Below are 23141 nucleotides of genomic sequence, written 5' to 3'. Positions count from 1 at the left end.
CTCATTTCAAGTGTCCATCAAGCCCTTTTGTGACCAAGGTGCTCTTACAACCAACCATGCAGCCAGAGCTAACAAGTGAAAAAAACACCAAACCAGCCACAAGGTGTGATGCAGTTTGTGCTCTGAGAATCAAAGTGAAAATAAAAACCTTTTGTGGGAAAGACGCGAAGGGTGAAGTGATTGCAAAGTCTGTTGGAGAGGCCAAGGACACAGGTAACACAGATACATACATCTCATGTTCCCGATGATGGCCATCAGACACACGTGTGCCACTCAGAAGGTCTCACCTGGGTGTCGTGTGACCTCACGCATGTAGGAGGCTTCAGATGCTTGGAGAATTTTCCAGGGCGGGTGTAAGCCCAGAGATGGCAGTGCTGCAAAGCTGTGCTGTCCCCAGGGGTAAGTCAGTGCCTTCTTAAGTAACAAATGAGCACAGTGTAAGGCGTCTCATGTGTGACCCACACATCCAAGAGGACACCCCCTCAAAACCAGGCACTAGGAGAGCTTCCCCCTGCCCTCTCCTTGTGAGCCCTCTGCTCTCCCCACAGAAGCTGGGAGCCAGTTGTAAAGCTGGGTCCCAGGCTGCAGCTCTGAATGTGTCTGGTAGGGACATGATGAATGAGAAGGCTCAGTAATAGGAGCTGGCCTGGGACATGTTACAAGTTCTAAACAAATGCTCTACAAGCCTGTGGGACACACCCAGCTGTGTGGTAGGACTGTCTGTGTGGTGGCTCTTGGATTAGCCCACATTGTGTTAATGAACTTCCACAAAAGAGGTGATTAGAAAATCAAATTCAGGAAGAATAAAAACAATTATGTCTTCCACAGGAGGCACAGTCGAACACATTAAGTGGAGGGGTACCTGGGTGGCTCAGTTGTTAAGCGTCCGGCTCTTGGTTTCGGCTCAGGTTGGTGAGTTCGAGCCCCGCGTCGGGCTCTGCACAGGCAGTGCAGAGCCGGCATGGGACTCCCTTTCTCTTCCTCTCTCTGCCCCTCCCTTGCTTGGGCTCTCTCTCTCAAAATAAATTAATAAAAATTAAAAAATGTTAAGTGGAAGATGACTTGTTGGGGCTTAATTTGTTTAACATGCTTAACAGTTCCTCCTCAAGTTCACTAGCATTAGACCTTTCCTAAAGGAAATAGAGCTCCCCAAAGCAGGTCAAAAATCAGCACTGTAGTTATTACCAGTAAACCGCAGGAGCTCAGATCTGGGACCTGTGAGCAGGTCTTCACACTCTTACTTGAAGAAACACGAAAATACGTATCATGCCAAAATTTGATGAGAAACTCCAGAAACAAACGTGCCACCAAATGGAAAAGTCATTTAATTCAAAAATCATACTTCCACTCGTTTCATAAGGATTGTCACATAAACCAAGCAAATGAAAGAAAGCCAAGTTTCAGAGGCCACTCGACAGGAACCGTATTGTCTTTATAGATAGCCTTAGTGATGCAAAAGCACATTTTTCAAAAAGCCTCAACATGGCAAGACTATTATTACTAATGACAGGGAACAAGTTCTAGTCTAGTCACAAATTACTTTTTAATGACAGAATTGGATTTTACACAGCAGTCAATATTCAATACTGAACTGAAGTTTAAAACAGTGCATTATTTACGGTTTAAAAAATTTTAAAGTGCCACTTTTAAGTACTTTATTGATATTGTATCACACAGCACTTTGCAGTATACTCAAAGGTAGCCTAAATTATGAGTTAAACATGCAAACAGTTTCTTCTCCAAAATATGGACAAAATGTCTTTGAGAGTGCTTGTGAGCGCTAGCCTAGTATTAGCGACTACAGGTTTACGAGTTTGATCTGTTTTTCAACACGACTTTTAATAAGTGAATAAGGGATATAGCTGTGGATAGTAACCATTTGATAAATACGAAGTTTTAAAATGGCACTTAATTTACATCTTTTGTCATTTTTATAGTCAACAGCCTGCCGTTTCTCTAACTCCCAACTTCTAACTCTTAAAGGCTCCAAAGGCTCAGCAAATGCCAGCTTATGGAAGAGTCTGGATCTTTGCCTATGTAGATGTGTGCTTTACATACACAAACACATACTAATATGCAGATGCTTTAGAATCAACAGAGGAACCTCTTTTCACAGGTATAAGGTTGACCCTGGCATTCGGATACCCACGGTAGCTATCTGTAGGTGTCTGTCAGGACAACTTTGTAGAAAGGGATGTACAATGTCTTGACCTCTCCGGGACCGCTCCAGGTAAATTTGACATTTTGATTATCAATACTCTGGTTCTGACTACACTCAAGAGAATTTTCATATACTACTAACTGCTCTTCTTATATGGGATTGGGACTGTGCCAAGCCTTTGCTCCCTACAGTATTCCACCTTCTTGAAAGATGTTTCCGTCTTGTAGTGTCCTGGAAAACTTTTGCGAAACTATTAGCTGCAAACTTCCTCTGTGATGTATTTTTCCCTATTGAGAACTATATTTATTTCTTGTAAAAACAATCCTAAGATCTTCAACGTGGTTCACCTTTTACTTTGTGTCTGCTCCCAGCACTACTTCACATCCAATACCTTTTCACCCAAGAACACAAGTGCTTCCATCGGGAGACCACATGTGAGCAAGGGCTGGTGGCTCTGAAGGACATCTGGATTCTCTATATGGTCTCTCCCTGTGCTGTGAGAAGTTCTTCAGTTACACAAGGACCGTAGGCGGTGAAAGGAGAAAAAAGCTAATTATTACTTGTCGGAGTCTTGTCTCAGGCATGCCGTAGGATTGTGCAAGGTTCATTGCTCTGCTGGTGTCATTTTGATGCTACAATTACAGAGAAGTGGTTCAGCACCCAGCAGATCAGCGTGGCTGCCAAACGCATTTGCACACAGGATACATTTTTTAAACACCAGCAAAGGGTGTGTCAGAGGACACCCAGTTGACTTAAAAGACATGTGGGGCAGGGTTGTCTAGGTAACTGATTACCATCAAGTTTGCCAGAAAATGACAGATAACTCAGAACAGAATACCCAGGACATTCCTTTTTAAGTCAGGGAGCTATTTGGTTTCTTCAGTGGTGGCTACCTACTTGGGTAATACGGTTGCTCATCAAACATTCTGCACTGCAACATGCTGTGGGTACCATGGTGGCCACTGCTGTACCTGGGACTCCTGTGTCTGTAAAACTGTTGGTCCCAACTTGGTTTTGGCAACAGAAGCCAGAGAATGAAAGGTACCAGTAAATAGTCACGAATAAGGGATCAAATTACCTTTAGCCAATTATTTCTGTCTCCCTACCCTTCAACCATGGGTGCTCTGGCAGTCTCTGTAGTCAAGACGGAACTTCTGGAGTGACTGGAGTTGCTGTTGTCAGGAGACCTAGGTCATAGAAGGATTTCCCTCTGAGCTACAGGAATGCACGTGCAACCCTGGAGTCCTGGAAATGCCTGAAATGATCTTGTCACTAGCATGGCTCTGTCCTGCTAACGCCAATCTGCCAATACTTGATGGCTTATTTTCTTTCTCTTTGCCTCTCCATCCAAAAGAGCACTCAGCAAAAGGAGATGAACTAGAATTAAACTGAGTTTGTTTGGTCTGGCAGAGGTAAACACATAATGGCTGTAGAAATACTCAAAACATTAAGTGAAAAACTGGCTCCAATTATAGGATATTAAAGAAGGCTGTGCTATGCAGGGTCCATCTCTATACACTGATTTTTGAAAACAGGAGAGAATATCATCAGTCTTGAGCAAGTTAAGAATTTACTTGCTTAGGGGCAGGGATTTGAAACTACTTCTTTCACAGCATGGCCTTCTGTAGCCATGGAATTCTTTGAGTACCCAAAGGAGGAGGGACAGACTGCTCATATGCCCAAGAAAAGATTCAGGCTCTGGATGCCTCATCCCAGGGCCTTACAAAAGAAACACAAGGTTCCGCGGAGAGCTCGGGGATCTTGGTCCATAGTCCTCCACTCCGGTACCTAGTTCATTCTTCTCATCTGCCCTCAAGTTCCCTATTCAGCAGAATTAGGGGCCGGGGGAGGGGGGCAGGGATGATAGAGAAGGTAAAATCTATTTTTGGTCTTCCAATTCCTTCCCTATTTGTTGGCTCACATTCTGAAAGGTTTCTCCAGTTCTGTAGCAAATGGGGAAGAGGTGAGCCTGGCTGGGGAAAGGAAGGAGAGCAGCCATCTGTCACATGCCCAGCATGGCTACAGGGAAGCTGGGAAGGGGTCTACCGAAAAATGCAGGTTGGCAACAGCTCCATTTCCCTCCAGCTTCAGATCAGGGCCAATTGAGGAGGGAGGGACAAGCTTCAGAGCAGTCGAGCTGGGGCCAAGTGTCGACAGTGATGCTTTAGCGAGGAGCTCCTCAAATCAGGGCCTGGGCCTTCTGCTCCTCTAGGTTAGCTCTAGTTAAGGTTCCAGTGTGGCAGGTGACAATTCGAAACGACAAATGTGTTAACAACAATATTTTGAGCTCTTTCTATTTAGGACGCACAGTGGCACAGAGTAGGCTTGCCCCCTCAGGCCCCACTGAACAGACCCTTGAGCTGTCCAAGGTCTGCCGGGAGTATGTGGAGCCGGTTTGTGTATTCTCTTTCTTCTTGGGTTTGCAGTGAGAGCTTTCCCGAGTCCTCTCTTGGTCTTATCCAGTCTCAGTGCTTATTCCCTGATTCAGTGGTAGTGTTTTGCTTGCTGCTGGATGAGGTCCTGCACCACCGCTGTGTAAATCCTTGAGCTGATGAACGGAATCACCATATCTAAAATTTCAAACCATCTCTAAAGCTGTCACGGCAACCTCTATCCCTCTGTAGAGTTTTTCTCTTATTTTGGGGTTACAGGAAATGTGAGATGAACAGGAAGGGAAGTATTTAGGGGAAGGGAAAGCAGCAGTGTACTGAGGACCAAAGATCCTAAGAAGCCAGTTTTTCCTAGAACTTAAGACACACACAACATTTACAAAATAGCTCGGCCTCATGTATACAGCCTTAAAGATGTTCCGAGGAGTTAGATATAAGGAACATGCAACTATCCCAACACCTTCTGTCCTGACACCTTGGGGTACCAAGAAATACACCTGAGAAGAAACATGGAAAACAAAATCTAACTCCTAGCCCCACCTATGTGAATCCTGAGCTGCTTCATACTACCCAGCAAGAGTTCTTTGAAACATTCATTGCCTGAAAATGCTCTTTCTCTCTCCAAATTCAAAGCCCAAGAAAAGCTCAAAAACACATTTGCATAAAGAAGACTGAACACCATCAGTGAGTCATGCCCACCAACCAGAGCCAGCAGAGAGTGTATAGAAATGTTTTCTCCTTTCTCAAGGCCAGAGAGGGGATGACCTTGCCCCCGGTTGCTCCCTCATACACACACCTCTTCAACAACCAGAGCTTAAACGTGTGGAGCGACAGCGACTAGCTTCAAGAATATCAAATATAAAACTTTGCCATATAATATTTCAAATCACTCTATTTACAAGTTTATCTTTAAAAAAAAAGTAAAAGATACAGTAATTCAACACAATTCAAGTTTTTCTCTTCTTCTTTAAGCTTCCCTAAACAGGAATTCCAGAAGCAGGGAACACTCTGGAACAATGCTGCCATTCCGAGGGGCTCCTGGGGAGCCTGACGGTCCATCAATTTGGAGTCTGTCTGCCCAGAGTCACTCTTGCAAGGACATTCGAATGCAGAAGACACTGAGAACTCTGTTCTTTGAAGGCCAAGTGAATGTGAAATGTCCAGGCCCAACTTCCCCACCCCAGGTAATCTTCCAGAAGACCCGGCCCCTTCTGGACCAGGAAACTCTCTTTCTCAGAAGGTACCCATTCCATCTTTCCATGCCTCCTGAATCACAATGGCTTATACTATTAGTCTTGTGCCTCAAAAGCCTGAGAAACAATTCCCTTTTTCTGAGTGGCAGTGAACACATATGTCCTTTAAAACTACAGGCCACAGGGTTAGCCCTGAAATCACCCCTGAAAGCCACCAGGGCACCAGTGCTCAGCAGCGCAGGGTACTGCCACAGGGCTGGTCAGTGAGGGACTACAGGCATGCGAGGGCAGGGGAAGGGACGGGAACGGGAGACCATGATGGAACAAGTCAAAGGGAGGATGTCACCTGTGGAGAAGCAGTATACTGCCCCCTATAAAGCATGGAAGAACAGAAATATTAAACCTGTATGTAATTTAATCTCAAGAGGTTACTAGAGTTTGCTCCAAATATATCCTGATGCTGCTGAAATTCATCAGAAAGGGAAGAGTTCCCAGCTGCCATTCTGTCTGCCCCGAGCAGACCACTCTAATTCCTTGCCCTTCTGCTTCAGGTTGTTGGAAAACCATTCAAAAAATGACCATAAAGCAGGGAGAAAAAAAAAAATATCATGCAAAAAGTGTGTTATTTTTTTGGTTTGGTTTCAGAGTAGGTTGGGTTGCCGTGGTTACGAGGTGATGGCAGCCCTCAGTGGCAGAGAAGTTCCTAGCTTGGGAGGGGGAACGTGGGGTGTGTGTGTTCCCCTTGCAAGAGGGGACTGAGCTGAATTCTGCCGATGCTTGGCCGAGGCTGCCTGGAGATGGTGAGAGATTGCATTTTATGTAAACAGTGCCATAACCCCTCTCCCTCCTGCATGCAAACAGACAGACCCAGCTGCCTGTAGCACTGTGGGCCTCAAGTATTGGGAGGTGGGGTAAAGAGTGTCTACTGTAAACAGAAGCAACGGGCCCAGCCTGGGTCTCAGCCAATGCCCAGCCCTGCCAGACTTAAGCTACACTGCATGCTCTTGAGGACTACTTACATCTTTCTTACTTCCTTTCTCAGAAGGTTGGGGGTTTGGATGACTGCTGAAACAAATGAATCCTCCCTATTTAGGGCGCTAAAGGAGAGGAATGGCTTTGCCAGCCGTTCTCTCGGTTATCAGAATCAAATGGTCTCCACTGCTGATTTCCTTCTGTTCCTTGCAGTATCACCGCATGCCAGCTGCCATGGTCATGGGGATGGGTGCTCCAGAGTTCACAGAAACATTTGCGTTGACAGGTAGTAACCGAGTCAGTCACCCTGAATTTCTCAGTGGCAAAGAGAAACGGCCTCCAACACTGCAATCAGCGGTTGTCATGGATACCATGGAAAGCTCAGCAGGTCTGCTGGGGCCCACGGTTAAAAGAACTCCACGTAGTTCTCAGGGATGAGGCCAGTCTTTCCGTTCAGAGTCCCTTCCAACCAGCCAGGCTCCTGAGATGGATGAACTGTACAGGAAGAGGGGAGAGAGACAGCGAGAAAACGTTACAGATAGGGGAGGTGGTGGACGTGTGAGAGAACAAATGAGTGCAGTCGCCTGTTATGTTACATGTTTCCAGGACTTGTTTAGACCAGGGGTTCTTAACTTCTTGTGGGACATAAGCGTTCTGATAAAGGTCATTTTGAAAGTTCTCTATAATAAAAAAAAAGGGAAATAGACACAGCCATTCAAAATTTTGCATACAATTTGTGGAGTTTCCTAGACTTTCTGAAGTTGCTGGCTTAAACTATTAAGAGGTGACAGATTTTTCCTTTTGAGGTTAGAAGTCGGTTATGGTGTTCCATCCATAAATTTATCTAACCATCCATCCATCTATCCATCCATCCATGTACCCATCTATCTACCCAGTAATGCCTATGTGCCAAGTGGAGTACCCATGGAGGAATGCTAAGAACTAGTTTTTAAAGGTATCTAGTATGCATTTCACTAACCTAATTATGCATTTTACTTTCCCTTAAATCCTTACCCTCTGATTCTAATCTTCCTACAAATCTCCCCACCTTTCTTTGGGCAATCTATAGCCTTTGAATAGCGCCCTCTCTGTTCCGCCCATACCCTTTCTTATTTTTCTTTCCTGTTCTCTAGAATTTTCCTCCCTCCTACATACAAGACTCAAGTCTGTCTTCTTCCTCTTTCTCTTGTAACTTTCAAAATTTCTGTCTCTTTGATTTTTCGATATCCAAGAAATCTACCCCATTTCTGTGCTATCACAATCCATCTTCATGGAGACTACTGTGATACTGTAAAGATTACATAAAATCCAATTGAGGCTGCAAAGTCCAATAGCAGGAAGAAAGAGAGAAGGAATCATGGGACCTGGAGATGGCAGGGGCACGGTGTTCATGCTTGTGAACCGGCAAAATACAAATCACTCTTAATGGGAAAGGCAGTGCATTTGCTCTTAATGTATTAGGAAAACTCCAATTTTCTGAGATTGTTCGTAAAGAATGAATTTTCCCCTATTCCCTTCCTAGGCTAATTAAGTGACTTCCTGAGCTTGTTTTAGAAAAGCATTTCCGCCCCCATTGCTACTACATAACTTTAGTTTCAGTTTGTAGGGAAAGAAGCAAGAACAGAAACCAAAGGAAGCAATGGGCAAGCAGCGAAAGAACACACAGTGAGGCTTCAGGAAGGTCAGTGTCAAGGTAATCTTGAATGCTTCTTCAGGAAAAGACAAGGTCAAACATCTATCAGTTGGCCTCCAAAATGCTTACGTAATTTCCTATCAGTAGGCTTCAGGAATAAACCAAAAATACTAAGGGTATTTTGGATTCATGACATCCACACAGAGGAGTCTGGAAGAGAAGAGCATGGGAGAATACAACACAACTTAAAAGCAACCTGGTCTCTCCAACGATGAAGCTCTCTCAACTTATCCTGAAGATACTAGCACCCAAACACCACTGCCTTCTGCCCAGCCATCCGGCTGACAATGTTAATTAAGATCACTTGAATTTTTTTGTACCTATAAAGTGATTATAATAAAACTCCAGTGCCAGGAGTCAATATGGAGAAAGCACTCAGCAGAGAGCCAGAATTTGTCAATAGGGGATCCTGTATCATTTGGATGAGTCAACAAGGCTCTCTCCTGGTAAAATCTTGGTGAGCGCCTGATCTCAATACCCACTGAAGCTTTGGAAAACCTCAAATGTTCAAAAGCAAAACAAACAAACAAACTCACTCCCCAAAATAAAAGACCTAGAAAGAACAACCAAACAACCAACCAACCAAATACAACAAAAACAAAATTAAGACCCCTCCCAGTTTACAGCAAAGCTCCTAGTTGAATGGTTATTCCACTGGATACATTGAGTCTCTCTCTTTCAGACATTCTCCCTTCCTGGCCAGCTGTTCAAATGCAGCTCAGGTGCTGAGGTGCTAACAACTAAAAACATTAAAAATGGGATTTGCAGAGTAAGGGATGAATGAGAGAGGACAAAGGAGGCCCCTCCAAGCCGAAGAACAAGAGTTAGGACAGGGGACAGTGAAGCCTTCTGGTCAGTCTGCTGACTCACTGGGGGCTTCGAGCTGGGCTTATTAAGGCCTGGCACCAAACCATGTGCATCCAAATCACCTGCACGGTTATTAAAACTGGGCCGCGTGGCACACCTGTTAAAAGAGAATCCCTAGGAGTGAGGCCCAGGGATATGTACTTTATTTTATTTTTAAAGTAGGCTTCATGCCCAATGCAGGGCTCCAACTCACGACCCTGAGATCAAGACCTGAGCTGAGATCAAGAGTCGAACACTTAACTGACTGAGGCACTCAGGTGCTCCCAGGGATCTGTTATTTTTACCTTAATCACAGAAAGGTAAGGGTTATGACTTTTCTGTGCCCAAATGCCTCTGGAATGAGGGTGGTCATAAGAAAGTGCAAATTCTCACCTATGGATGGAGGAGGGGAAGCAACATCAGATGCCCTTTGCCCTGCTGTTGTCTTCTGTCTCCCCTCCTCCCACTTCTCGACTCTGCTGAAGCCCTACCTCCTTCAGAAACACCAGCACGGAATCCAGTCTACCTGCTCCCTCTTTTCTCCAAACTCCTGGAATGCTCATAGCACATTCCACACGTTATTCACGGGTCCTGCTAACGCTGTTCAAATGTGTTATGCATTGCTTCCTTTACTAGTTTTTTAGGATGTTTTAGTCTGTGCCGTATCACTCAATATTCTTCAATGACTCCCCTCTGACTGTCAATTATGATAGAAGCTAACACCTAGAAATAGTGACTGGGAAGCAGCCATGGGCTGCTGAGGTTTGGATATACGTCAATTTCTTTGATCTTAAAGATCCTAGCTTGTATCTTGGTATCCATATTTTACAAATGAGAAAATTAAGGCTCAGAAAGGTAAATTAATTTGTGCAGTATCACAATGGTATGACTAGAATTTGAACGCAGTTTCTTTGACTCCAGAGACCAAGCCCGTTATGCTTCTAATTCAACCAGAGAATGTGGTCTTTGGGGATAAGAATGATACATATACACATACACATACATATGTACATCCCAAGTGGTGGGTCTTTTGCTAAGGGCTTTGCCTGCCTCATCTCCTTTCACCTTCAGAATGACTGTGGACTCAGTTCTGCTATTATCTTCATTTTACTGATAAGAAACTGAGGCTCAGAGACGTTGAGCATTTTGCCCCTAAATACACAGCTGGCAGATGATGGAGATCGATGTGAATCCGGGATATCTGACCCCAGACTCTGTGGTCTAACCACTACTGCTTTTGCCTAGCCCAAAGCTTTGGATATTAACAGTGTTCGTATGCACTTACTGAGCTCAACTGAGCCCATGCCCAACTTTCTGAACTATACCAGTGTCCAATGTGCCACATAAACACACGAACCACTGCAGTGAGCTGCCTCGGCAGCTCTCCAGCCCAGCAAGCAAATAATACAAGCAGCTCCTGACGTGGATGTGCTTCCTGCCAAGCATTTTCAGCTTCATCCATCTATGCTCCATACACCCCTGTATACACAACTCATGCTCTCTCCTTTCCTTTTCTCACTGTGGAAAAGGAACAAGCATGTGACTAAGGTCTCTAGTGGCTGGCTGTCCCTAAGGGAAGAAGCACTGGCTGGAAGAGGCACAGATCCCTGTGTAGGTGAATATATTTACTCATGTAACAAGTGTTTATTAAGCATCTACCCTGTGCCAGACACTAAGCTAGGACCTTGCACACGGTACAAAGCAAGCAGAAAAGATTCTGCACTCGGAAAGGGGCAACGTATCAGTAAATAGGCACATAATTTTAGGTAGTGATGAAGGAGGAGAAAGAGACTGGGATAGGGATGTGGGTATGGGAAGGAGCTCAAAAAGCTAAAACCTAAATGATCTAAAGGAGCTAGCCAGGCAGTGGGTAATGCAAGTACAAAGGCCCTAAGGTCGGGAAAAGCCTGCTATGATTTCAGAACAGTGGTCTGTAACCTTTTCTCAAAGAACCAGTCTGTAAATGTGTGTCTCTACTCAATTCTGCAATTGTAGCACCATGGCTAACATGTAGACAAAAAGGCATGGGTAGCTATGTTCCAACAAAACTTTATTTACAAAAACAGGCAGTGGGCTGGATTTGAGTAGCAGGTCATAGTTTGCTAACCCTAGCAGAGAACATAGGGAAAGTGTGCGAGGCTGCAGCATATCAAGTGAGGAAGGGAAGGGCCAGGGGGCAGGAACAAGACCGTGGAGACGCCGATCAGCAATTCTCGGAGGACCAGGAGGCCACTGGGATAGGTGAAGGAGAATAACATGATGCGATTTTCAAACATTGCTCTGGCTGCTGCGTAGGGAAGGGTTATGGGGGCAAGAGTGGACATGACAAGTCTGTGTTGGCAGCTGGTGGAAACAGCTGGGTGAGAGATGGAGGTGGCTTGGGCTTGTGTTTGGATTTGGCAGTAGGCACGGCTGCGGGGTCCAAAAGACTCCACTGAGGACCCTCCCCCACAACCCCACTGGTAGAGCAACCCATGATCCCCTGGGAGGATGCTCTCTGTCTCTGAAGGAAACCTGGGGCAGCCCAGAGTGGGTCTTGCACTCATGCCGGATCCCATATCTTGGCAATGAATGGATCCAGCCCATCTCAAATCTTGATCAAATTGTCCCAAGAACCCAATTTTAGTGAATGCTGTGTGCATTTTCCAGGTATCGCTAATCACACTGCCATAAAATGACTAATGTTCTTGGGAACATGAGTTATTTCTCTTTCTCTTTCGTTACTAACTAAGGCGCTCTTGGTGAAATATGCTATTTCCTAGTAGGCTGGCAAGGGCTGACAGTGGAGTTATTTCCGAGTAATGCACATCCATTCCCCACTGCACAAAGTCCCAAAGCCGACTGAACAGCACAGCTCACATTTGCAGCACAGGCTCCTGGAATCCAAAGGCTTGGAGATTAATCATTATGAAACAACAGACTTTCCCCTCAGGGTGCCCCTCCTTCTTCTTCCTCCTCATCCCTTCTTCTTGATGCTGAGAAAGACAACACACACACAACTCCCTAAGCCTGTCATTAGGAAACTTCCTTCCAATTGGTCTGATGATTCAATCTGACAGCTACAGAACATCCAACTTAAATGGCTCTTACCTGAAGTCTCCACCAAGAAAATAGCAGGAGACAGAACAAGGGAAGTGATCTTTGCCTAACGTGCTAACCGTTTTTTCTCCCCTAATGCCCAATTTCCCAGGTAAAGGGAGGGGGATAATGAGGTATATGTAGTGTTTTCTAAAAATCGGGCATGATAAATATCACCAGCCAAACCAATCTAAACAGAGGATTCACATGTTGTCAGATGGAGGCAGGTGGCAAGATGACACGGTACAATCCCTTTGTAAGAACACTCTGGCAGCTCCTGAAGCTATTAAACGGAGTTACTGTGTGATCTAGGGGGCCCCTCCCCCACCTAGGTCTATCAACAAGAGAACAGCAAACACAGGTCCTCACCAAGATCAGTACACAAATGTTTACAGCCGCATTACTCCTAACAGCCAAAGAGTAGAAACAATCGAAATGCTATCAACTGACAAATGGATAAATAAAACATGTTATACCACAGGAGGGAAGATTACTCAGCAGTAAAACGGTAGGAAGTCCTGACGCATGCTACATACGACAGGGATGAGCCTTGAAAATACTATGCTGAGTGAAAGCAGCCACTGACAAAAAGCCCACACGCTATATAATCCGGTTTACATGAAATATCCAGAGCAAGCAAATAAATAATGACAGAAAGGAGATGAGGGGTTCCCTGGGCTGAAAGGGGCAGGACGCGGCATATGTGGAGCATGACAGCTGAAGGGCACAGGGTTTCTTTTCGGGGCAATGAAGATACTCTGGAATTAGATGGTAGTGATGGCTGCACAACTCTGAATCTACTAAAAAACCATGGAATTGCACATTTTAAAGGGGTAAATTATATGGTATGTAGATATCTCAGTACAGTGGTTTGAAAAAAAAAAAATACAAGGAGGCTGCACTCAAGAAAAAGAGTCACAAACAAGATGCACACACATACACATACCTTTTGAGAATTTAAACCAACTCTGTCCCTGAGATCAGGGGTCCTCTCTGCAGTCACAGTGAATGGCTGATAGGAACAAGGCAGCCCCTTGCCCACAAGAGCAGTGAACTGGAGTTTAGAGGACAGACTTTAAATTCTGGATTCACCCGTAAATGTGGCAATCTCTCAAATCTTGCTCCTCTACAGGCAGAAGCCCCACCCCTGCTGACAGAGTAGGACACAGAAGCCTGTGCACGCGGCCTGCTCTGGTTTGTCTGTTGTGAGATCTGTGTCATGTGATGGCTGAGCTGTGACTCTACCTAGGGGCCTATTCGGGCCGGGCACACTTGTCAATGACATGGCTTTGGACAGCCTTCAGGGGACCAGCTTCACCTCAGGTCAGCCTGATTACTCCAGCTGCTGACAGGCAGTTGGTATATTTTGGTATGCAAGGCACCCCAATGAAAGTTAATGGAGCAAAGGTTTAATTAAGGACAGTGCTTTTTGGGCTTGGGGAACCATAAAGGAGGACGTGGGCCCAGCAGGTCACATACAGTTAAGAGCTTGCCCCTGTCCCTACTGGCTCAGAAGGCCCAAGTGTGACCTCTGTGGCCTGTTCCCCAGTCGGTCCCCCATGCCTGATTATTATCTCTGCCACGGTGAATGCAGGGGCTGGGCACACAGAGGGGGCAGTCCCTTCGTGTGTGAATGCCATCAAGGATGTCCCCAGGAGTCCATCTCTGCTCTGGCTTAGAATGTGAGGCTGGTAAAGACAGCCACAACTCAGAGAGTCAAGGTGTAGTGCCTACTGCCCAGCCAAGAGCCAGGCCTGGGTCATATCAGGGAAAAAGGTAAACACGTCACTGTGAACTGTCAGAACAGCAGGCTCTTTACCTAGGACAGGTGAAACGATGACAATCATCCTACTAACAGTGTTGAATGCTTAATATGTGTTGAGTACTAAATATATGATGTGTGCACCACTCCACTCTTCCCTGCAACCGTCTGTTACCCTGGTATGACAGAAGTGAGGCACAGAGAGGCTGTCACTGCTTCAGGTCACAGAGGCACAAACCAGGACTTGTGCTTTGGTGGCCTGAATCTAGAGCTCAGGCTCGCCAGTGCTATGTGGGGGCCTTGGCTGCCCTGTATTTCTAGGTCTCAGGCAGGTGGCAGGAGGTGTGATTTAGGCCAACGTGAGGCACTCAGCCCTAAAGGGGAGTGCTTGGGCAACCTGCACTCACTCAGCCTTGCTCAGGAAATTTGCCACCACCCCACCTGAAGTCAAGAAGGCATCCCTAGAAAATGTCCACTTCCTGAAATCAGGCAGCTGCTCTGGGCTCCTCCTTCGGGCAAAACAAGCACACCCTTTCACCCAAGCATCCACAAAGACGAACCCTAAAGGAGAAGTTCATCTGGCAAAAATCTCAGCAATAACAGAGACTCTGGCTTTTTCCCAGAAACATGATTTTCCCTTCGGTAAATGATTATGACAAGTTATGGCATCAATACTCACTTAAAAAAAAATACTGCCTTTTTCTTGGTTTAGGGAGGAAAAGAAACAAAAAGAACCAGGAAAAGGTTCATCGAGTAAGTACTAGTTCCCAGTTCTATGGTGCAGGTGCCACGAATCCAGTTTCACACCAGGACACCTGAGCAGGACAGCTGGCAGTCTGCAGAGAGGTGTGACTTAGAGAGTCCACTCTACACTTCCCAACAGTTCGGGGGAGGGCACGCAGGGTTGCAACAGGGCTCATTGACACAGAGGTCCCTGGGTACCCTGCCATCTCAGAGACGAGCCTCACCTCCTGTGGAGGGTGGATGCCACTGAACCCAATGAGAAATTCTGTACCTCAGTCTCTGCCCTGAGTTGACTACTTACAAGACTCCTATTCTCAGCTCTGTTACTTCTACCCTCTGTACAGCCCCCAGACTCTCAAAGTCACTGCCAAGTTGCTGGGCTGAGTCCTGTGCAGGTACAATCCACTTTTAACGTCCAAAACACTTCCATGAGGTTGCCTCAGTCAAAGCGAAGGCTTCAGCACACTGTCCTCTCTTGACAATGCCTCCGCAAGTCCTGCTGCTTCTCGCGTATTTTGTATTTTGGGAAGAGACCCCAGGGAGCATGCGCGCGCATGCACGCACACACACACACACACACACACACACACACACACACACACACACCCTTCTTTTCAGTCTTACTCATTCAATGAGACTGTCATTTTTTTTTAGGTAGGAACTTTGAAAACTGCAGTTATTTATTAGCTTCCCCCCTCCCCCCGCCGCCGCCCAGATCTGTGCAAAGGGATGAGAAACTCACCATTGTCGAAGACTGTGCCTGCTGTGAACGAGAGTTCTGAGTCATGTTCAGCTTTGCAGGCATATAAGGCTTTTGCCTTCCGGAACGGTGTGCTGTGTGAAAACAGGAGTTTATTTAGCAGTATTTTAAAACTATCTGAAAGCCCCAGATATTTAATCTCTCTTCTTCCCCTTCCCTGCAAGCCACCTAGTTATCTCTTGTGGCAACAGCCTGACAAGACAGCCAGATGGCAAAACATGAGGCGGAAGAGTTGCAAAGGTCACCAGAGAAAAATGAGAATTATTCAGAGAAAAGCTGTAAGCCCTGAGAAACCACACGCCTTGTGGGGTCACCTCTGTGCCACGTTAAAACTCTGCCTAGGTGTCAGGACACCTGAATGGTGGGAGTGCAGGCTGGGACCCATTTTTGGAGCAGGAGTAGTTCTGGAAAAGAGTGGTGGGGAAAGGGCTTCCTACTTGCTCTGGAGGACACTCCCAAAAGACCTTGTTGAAAATTGGCAATGCTCAGTGAGTCAAAAAGCAGAAATTCTAACTAAGCCATTTTTCGGCTCTAGGCCATGGGCTGACATTCGCTCTCCCAGATGTTACTTATTTCTCTCATTGGGCTGGTGGAGCAGGATTCCAGAGGTGGAACTCCCCGACCCCCGGGGTAGGACAGGGAACAGACAAGGTGTATGTGTGAGCAGTTACGTGAACGTGTGTGGGGAGTGTGGAGAGGAAGAAGGGGGAGGGAACATGACATATATACGTGCATCAAAGTCACCGGGAAGCTCTTAACAAATGCAGATATCTGGATTCTATACCAACCTGCAGATATAAATATAGTCATCAGTATTTTTGAAAAGCTCTTCAAGTGATTCTAGTGTGCAAGAGAGCTGAGAACCACGGTTCCAGAACAGGGGTTGGCAAACTCTTGCTGTAAATGGCCTAGCAGTAAATATTCCGGTCTTTGTGGGCTGTATGGTCTCTGTTGCAATTACTCAGCTTTGCCTTGTGTCATAAAAACAGCCATGGACATTGTGTAAATGAATTCGTATGGCTGTGTTTCATCAACATTTTACTTAGAAAAAACAGGTGGTAGGCTGGATTTGACTGAAGGGCCACAGATTCCTAATTCGTGTTCTGAAGAGTAAATTTTAAGAAGTGATAAATCCTATTACCACCTATCAATCTTTGCTTTGATATCCAGTAGTTCCAAATGATCAATGGACTTTTCAAGGGTCATAATAGAAATGACACTTAACAGTCAAAGTTAGCTCTTTATTTGCTAAAAGTAATCTCTTCTATCTCTAAGACCTCTGAAGAAGCACATTTAGGGGCTCCGGGGCAGAATAACAAAAGAACAAGTAGGTCCTCTGGGTTAAGCAACTATTCCAGGGATATAATATTTACTTTAGCTACATTTGACTAACAGAAAGCCTCCAGGAGTCAGTGGAGCCAAACACCCCGGGGCACACTGATTTCTAGTGGCCAAATGAGGTTTAGCTGAGGAAGGGCTGGTCTCAGGTAAGCCCAGACAACATCAGAAGAGGCAGAGGTCTTGGGTCATCACGGAATTGGTACTTCTGAGTCACCAAATCCATCCTCCCTTTGGAAAAGAGGAGCCATGGATGGATGGACACCTACACTAGGACCAGGCATCTAGAACTTCTAGTCTTGGCTCCATGAAAACTGAAGGAGATAGCTTAAAAGGTCTGTTGTGCACAAGGATCAGAATAAATGAGTATCCAGAATTTGTTGCTAGGCACAGTTTACTGTTCTTCTTCCTAGCCTTCTAGTAGCCCAGAGATGGCAGCCAGGTGGGAGAAAATTGGGAAATGGGGAGAAAATGAAGTGGGTCTATGTGGGATGAAGGAAAGAAGAGCCATCATAATTCATTAGTTTCAACTGGAAAACAGCTCTTCTGGGATAATTGTCATTAAAGTCAGAATGGAGTCTGGACAAGGGGCATCTTCTGTGATCTAAGTGAACCAAGTATGCATATTGTCAGCAAGGGCCAAACATCCATTGTGCAACTTTCCATGGAGGGGAAAAATGTTTGTTTTGGTCTTTGTTTTTGAGGCAGTGGGAGCTGAGAGGAGGAGTTGCCTGGTTGTAGAAAGTGATAAAACAGCCCAAACCCCATACTGGCAGGCAAGGAGAGCCAGGGAAGTGGAAGGAGATTCCGGTTGACATTAGCCAGAGTCACTATCCCTTAAGGACAGCGCAACAGGAGGTGGGTGAAGAACAGAGACTGGGGGCAAGAAAATCAAAGGCGAGGGAAAGATCATCTGAGGCAAGGCTCTTCCAGGGGATTCTCATAGAGGTTACTTATTAACTTCATTAAATAAAGGGAATGGGACAAAATGGGCAAACCAGGGAAGCCAACTGGGGTAATCTGGCAGAAGAGAGCAGAGGAAATGGTCTCAGGTGCTGAAGATTATTATTCAAAAGGAATAAATTTTCCACTAATGTTAAGCTTTGGGAACTGAATAAAGTGACAATGCAATAACCCATTAAAAATAAAAACAAAGATCAAGAAAGGGCCTTGCTTTTTTCTGAGATTAACAGTTGACTGACCATTTAGGAGAGGGTCTTTTCTCCTGAGATGTCCTCCCACTGCTGTCCCCGGGACTAGGGCCACCAAATAAAGGATAAGACACCCAGTTAAAAAAAAACTTCAGATCAGTGGGAAATGCTCTTTTTAGCCTAAGTATGTCCCAAATAGTACATGGGACATACTTATCATAAGAAACAGCATTTGCTGTTTATCTATAATTCAAACATAATTGGATATTCTGTATTTTCATTTTATTTGCAAAACATTTGCCAAATCTGGCATCTCTATCAGGGGGCAACTCTTATCTTTTTAAAAGTTGGTCAGCCCAACCAGTCCAGTGTCCTATGCCATATTCACTGTCAAAAGCCCCAGCAGTTTGCTTTAGGTAGAGTTCCTACCAAAACAGATCCAGTTGGCAGGAGGTTGTGTTTGTAGGCTTTGGCTCTAACTAAAAAAATAAAAACTCCCCACCAAGCACCTTTGGCTCTTGAGTTCCCTGTTCCCTGCGGTGCAGCTCAACATTGGACACAGAGAGCCTGAGGTGTGTTCAGCTGCTCCTGTAACAGCGCCCTTCAGACCTCAGCTGGCCTTCAAGGGCATGAACAAGTTTGGAACCTTCTGCTAGTTCATTTTTAATTTTCGCCTCTGAGCATGGCACAAGGCCAGGAAAGCACTCAGAGGAGCTTCCCTCAAATGCCCTTGCAAACCTTGCAAAATGACAAGCCACTCTCCATCAGATGACACTACAGGGAGGTGGGACCAGCTAGACTGGCAGGATGCAATAGCTTGATCATTTAGGCACAACTGCCAGAGGCTACTGTGTAAGTGGAAGTTATGGTTTAGGCACTAGAGATTTTGTAGGGGTGACAGGAAAGGGAAGTGTGAAGGGAATATGCCTCCAGTACCCTTCCTCTGCTGTGCTGTCAAAGGCCTCTTCCTTCCTGAGCTTCAAATTATATGCCTGGTGGAGGGGAGAGGGAGCCACTTCCAGAGGAGACATTGAAGAGAAGTTCATGGGACCACTTATTACATCTAATTAAGTAGTTATTTTCCAAGGGAAGGAAATCTGAAGCTTCACACTATGGAGGTGGGTGTGGGGGAAAGGCCCCAGTGGACCTGAATGATAGGTGTACACCCCCATTTCTTGGCTGCATACCGCAATGGCAACTAAAGGATTTCAACCCTCTTGGCTAGTTCTGATGGGCTAGCTCCCAGTAGGGTCTCTATCAGTGCTCACCTCGGCACACATACTTAGCTCAGTGCCTGTCAATTCCAAGCCCTAGTCGGCCTTTCCTCTTTCAAAATGGCAGCTTCCTCAAGTGTTGTGGATTAAGATTGTCCAGATGGTGCTACTTTAACGGTGGCCAGAGTGGGCAGTGCTGAATAACCATGACCCCAAACACATCATGGTAGCAGATCCTATTGCCAATCTTGAAATACTTTGGGAGATGGAGAGGATTAGCTAAAGAAAAATACCTGGAAAATATGTTGGGTGATGGAAAGGAGTACAGAGGAACAGATATTGGACAGGCAACAGGCTGTTTCCCGAAACTCAGAGACACAAAAAGTAGACACTCCCAAAGTAGAGAATATGCCCACATTTTTAGCCAAATGATTCTATCATCCTGAGTCCCCCAGCCCATTCTGTTCAAAGGACCAATGTTTTCAAGGTTTTACTCCCCTTTGATCAAAACGAAGGAAGCATATTCTCCTAGTGACTGGGCCTATCCTATGAGTAGGGAGGCATATTGGAAGGTGACTGCCCCAGGTCTCTGTAGTTTGCTCTGGTTCAGGTCTTCATGGAGCAATCAGGCATCTAACCAGAAAGGTTATATCCATGCCATATCTCGTGTCCTAGAAAGTTAATGTCTCCCCAAGCGCCCAGAATATGTCTAAGAAATAATGAGGAAATAACTTAAGTTTCAGGAAAATATGATCTGAGTTTTAACCTTATTCCCAGGGTGAGGGTAAAAGAGTATATGGAAAAGCTATCTTTCCCACCTTCCAGTGCAAAGCTAGATAGAAAACCAAGAACAGCAGGCCAGGCTCCGGGGCTGGGAGTCGCATGGAACCTTAGGTTTGGGGGCACCCGTATGTTTGGAGGAAAGAGTGCTGGGTTGAGGACAAGAAGTCCTCTGGATGGGTGCTCATCCAGTCATGTGACTACGTAGTCACCTCCCTGTGCCTTAGTTTTCTTTCTCTGTAAGAGGTTTCAGGCCATTTCTCCTTCCATCCTCAGATGGGGATAGCATGAAATAATAGACTGGCAAGTACATGGAGGAAAATAAATATATACATCTGTATATATAAATAGCATGGGTTTTCTTTTTTTTTTTTTAAGTGAGGCTAAGTGTTGTCAATTGTTTAAGCCTCTCTGCTGGACCCACCCCTCCAGGAAAAAACCAGATATGAGAAAAAAGATGGACAAGAAAATACTGCTAAGGCTCCAAATGCTTATGACGCTACGTAAGTAGGCTCTACATTTTGGTTGTCTGCAACCAGAGACTAAGTTTGAGAGAATATAGGCTTAGGATCTACATATCAGAGAGATCCTACAGGATCTTTATTCACTGATTCTTTTCCTGGATTTAAATAGCTTCTTTTCTCTAGAGAAGTATAAAGAATTAAGTCTGGATATTCTCAAACCAGGGAAGAGGAACTAGATCAACCCTCAGAAAGAGGTATTGCCTCTTCCCATGAACACTAAGGTCCATGAGGCATGGAGATCCGAGCAGGCTGGGAGAATGCAGAGGGCAAGAGGCAGCCCTCGACGATTTAAAGAGCAATCACTTCCCATCTCCATCCTTTACTCTGTGTTACCTGCGTCTCTCTCCCACTTCTCTGGTCTCAGCAGCTAGGTATCACTGCTCATGGCCAATGGTCCAACCCCACAAATAAAAGTTGCCTTATGCTACCCGATAAACATAAGGGAAGAAAAGGCCAGTAAGTGCCTCAGCACTGTTCCCTCTGATATTATCTTATACCAAAGCACAGAGAGCCCATGATTCTGAGAACCATCCAAACAGGAGCCCGTTGAGGAGGCACTCTTTCCCCAAACTCCAGGCATCACGGATTAATTCAGAAACTGGAGGAAGGGTTCAGAAAGGCGTGGAAAATGCCATGCTGGTTCATGCACATGGTCCCTCCCAGCTTCAGTCTCTTAGGCTGGAATCAGAGGAGGGTAGAGGCTAGTCCCCCCCCACCACTGTCCCTGACCGGCTTTGGATAAACAGGAATGGATTGGTCATCATCCGTGATTTTACCTGGAGTCTTCACGAACCGCTTCTTCTGGCCTGTCAAAAAGCAAGTGCAGGTTTGGATGGCGGGGAACAAAGTTGACGAGGAGGCTGAACACTGCATGAAGAGAGGACCAAGCCAATGAGAGAACAACGGCAGCAACAGAAAACCAAACAAACCCTGCAACAGACCTGATGGGGGATGAGTCGCTGGACGTGGATGAGGTGGGCATAGGGCTGGATGGCGCCGAGAACATGGGCCAAGATGGCGAGAGGGGTGAAGTTGGGCTTGGATTCGGGGGGCTGCAAGACAGAACAACCAGAAAACTTGTCAGCACACAGGGAAACCACAATGGGAGCACGAGGTTCATGGGAGGCCAAATGATGGGGAGCTGGAGCAGAAGAGGGGCACCGAAGCCCAGGCTGTGTCATCAGCGCCAAGTCACAGGTCTCCAGACCTCTGCATCTTCCAAGCAGCGGCTCTTCTGCCGTTCCTTGGAGCATTACTGTGTCTCTCTGACCTGCAGAAATTCTTTCTAGGTCACAGGAGCATCTTCAGTGGTGTCCACTGTGCCCTTGCCCCCTGGTGGAAGACGCCCTGGGCCCACGTACGTGAGCTCCCACTCAGACCCTAGCACCAGCCTGTCTGGGGCGGGGCAAGCTTCTCAGAGGCCTTCAGCCTCCACTGCTATGTGAGTGGTTTTAAAGTTGTGGCTCAGCAAAAATGACCATTTTTCTGGGCCACACGGGCCATTCAGCCAGGAAACAATTTCCTGTTTACATTTTTTAACTAAATGGGCTGTGTGCCACCAGAGACTTGGAAATCCACTGCATCAGAAAAACGATAGCACATGGAAGACGGGTCTGGACACACACCTCTCAGGAGAGGACATGTGATTTTAGGCAGCTCTGCAGTCCCCCTGGGGTTTGCTTTCCAGGCGTGCTCTCTCTTTTCATGGATTTTGGGAATTTTGATGCTCTAAGAAAAAGCCCCAGAAGGAAGGCAATGAAAACCTAAGGAACTGAAACCTTCAATCTGTCATTTTGTTCTTCGATGGGCAGCTGATCAAAAGCTTGGAGAGGAAATATTAAAATTACTAAAATACAGTTTGTGGATTTTAACTGGTCATGCTAGCTAGCCCTTTGACTTATTTCCACAAGTTACACAAACAAACAAACACACAGCTTTAGCAACTCTGTAAAATCGCATTAAGTCACAGAGAGCGCAAAGAGCAATGACTGAGAAAACAATGTGGAGATCACCCAGCCACAACACCACCTGCAGTAATGAGCCTCAGCCAATTGTTGGAATGTTCAGTCCAAGCACTTCAGAGAGGTGAAAATGACAGCAATCCAATTCCACTGGAACAGACTTTCTAAACATAGTGGGATTTAGCAAGAATGCATAAATGTCCTACTTAATGGGCCATTCTCAATTTAGACATGTGGCCCAATAATGGTCCTAAGTGCCTAGGGTTGCAACATACATTCTCATGGAAATACACAGTAAAAATTCATCACATGAGCTCACCAGAAATCCACAGACTCCTTGAATGAAACATTTATTTGATGCCATGATATGCATTATATTTCTAGAATATAAATTCCCCAAGGGCAGGGATTTTTGTCCATTTTATTTACTGTTCTACCTCCAATGCCTAAAATAGTGCCTGTAAGTATTCAAGAAATAATTACTGAGTGAGTACTTTAATAAATCTCATTTAACTTACTCAACAAGCCAAGAGGCACAATACAATTCCTATTTTACAGATGTGGAAACTTGGGC

General features: G+C 45.7%; 1 protein-coding gene across 7 annotated transcripts in view; it reads right to left on the bottom strand.

Moving 5' to 3' along the window:
* Positions 1–1304: 1304 nt before the first annotated feature.
* ARHGAP26 (Rho GTPase activating protein 26) overlaps positions 1305–23141 on the bottom strand; it is a 424049-nt gene continuing 402212 nt past the window's right edge. For 3 of the 7 annotated variants that reach the window (XM_042986221.1, XM_042986218.1, XM_042986241.1), the window contains 3 exons: positions 21383–21658; positions 15582–15673; positions 1305–7211 (listed from right to left, as the gene is read on the bottom strand). In XM_042986221.1, the coding sequence (XP_042842155.1) occupies positions 7123–7211; positions 15582–15673; positions 21383–21658 (457 nt within the window). In that variant the 3' untranslated portion in view covers positions 1305–7122. The other 4 variants (XM_042986234.1, XM_042986238.1, XM_042986246.1 and 1 more) reach the window with 4 other exon arrangements.

The sequence above is a fragment of the Panthera tigris genome, chromosome A1 (genome assembly GCF_018350195.1).
Source record: "Panthera tigris isolate Pti1 chromosome A1, P.tigris_Pti1_mat1.1, whole genome shotgun sequence".
Lineage (NCBI taxonomy): Eukaryota > Metazoa > Chordata > Mammalia > Carnivora > Felidae > Panthera > Panthera tigris.
This window is presented reverse-complemented; position numbering and strand designations above follow the sequence as displayed.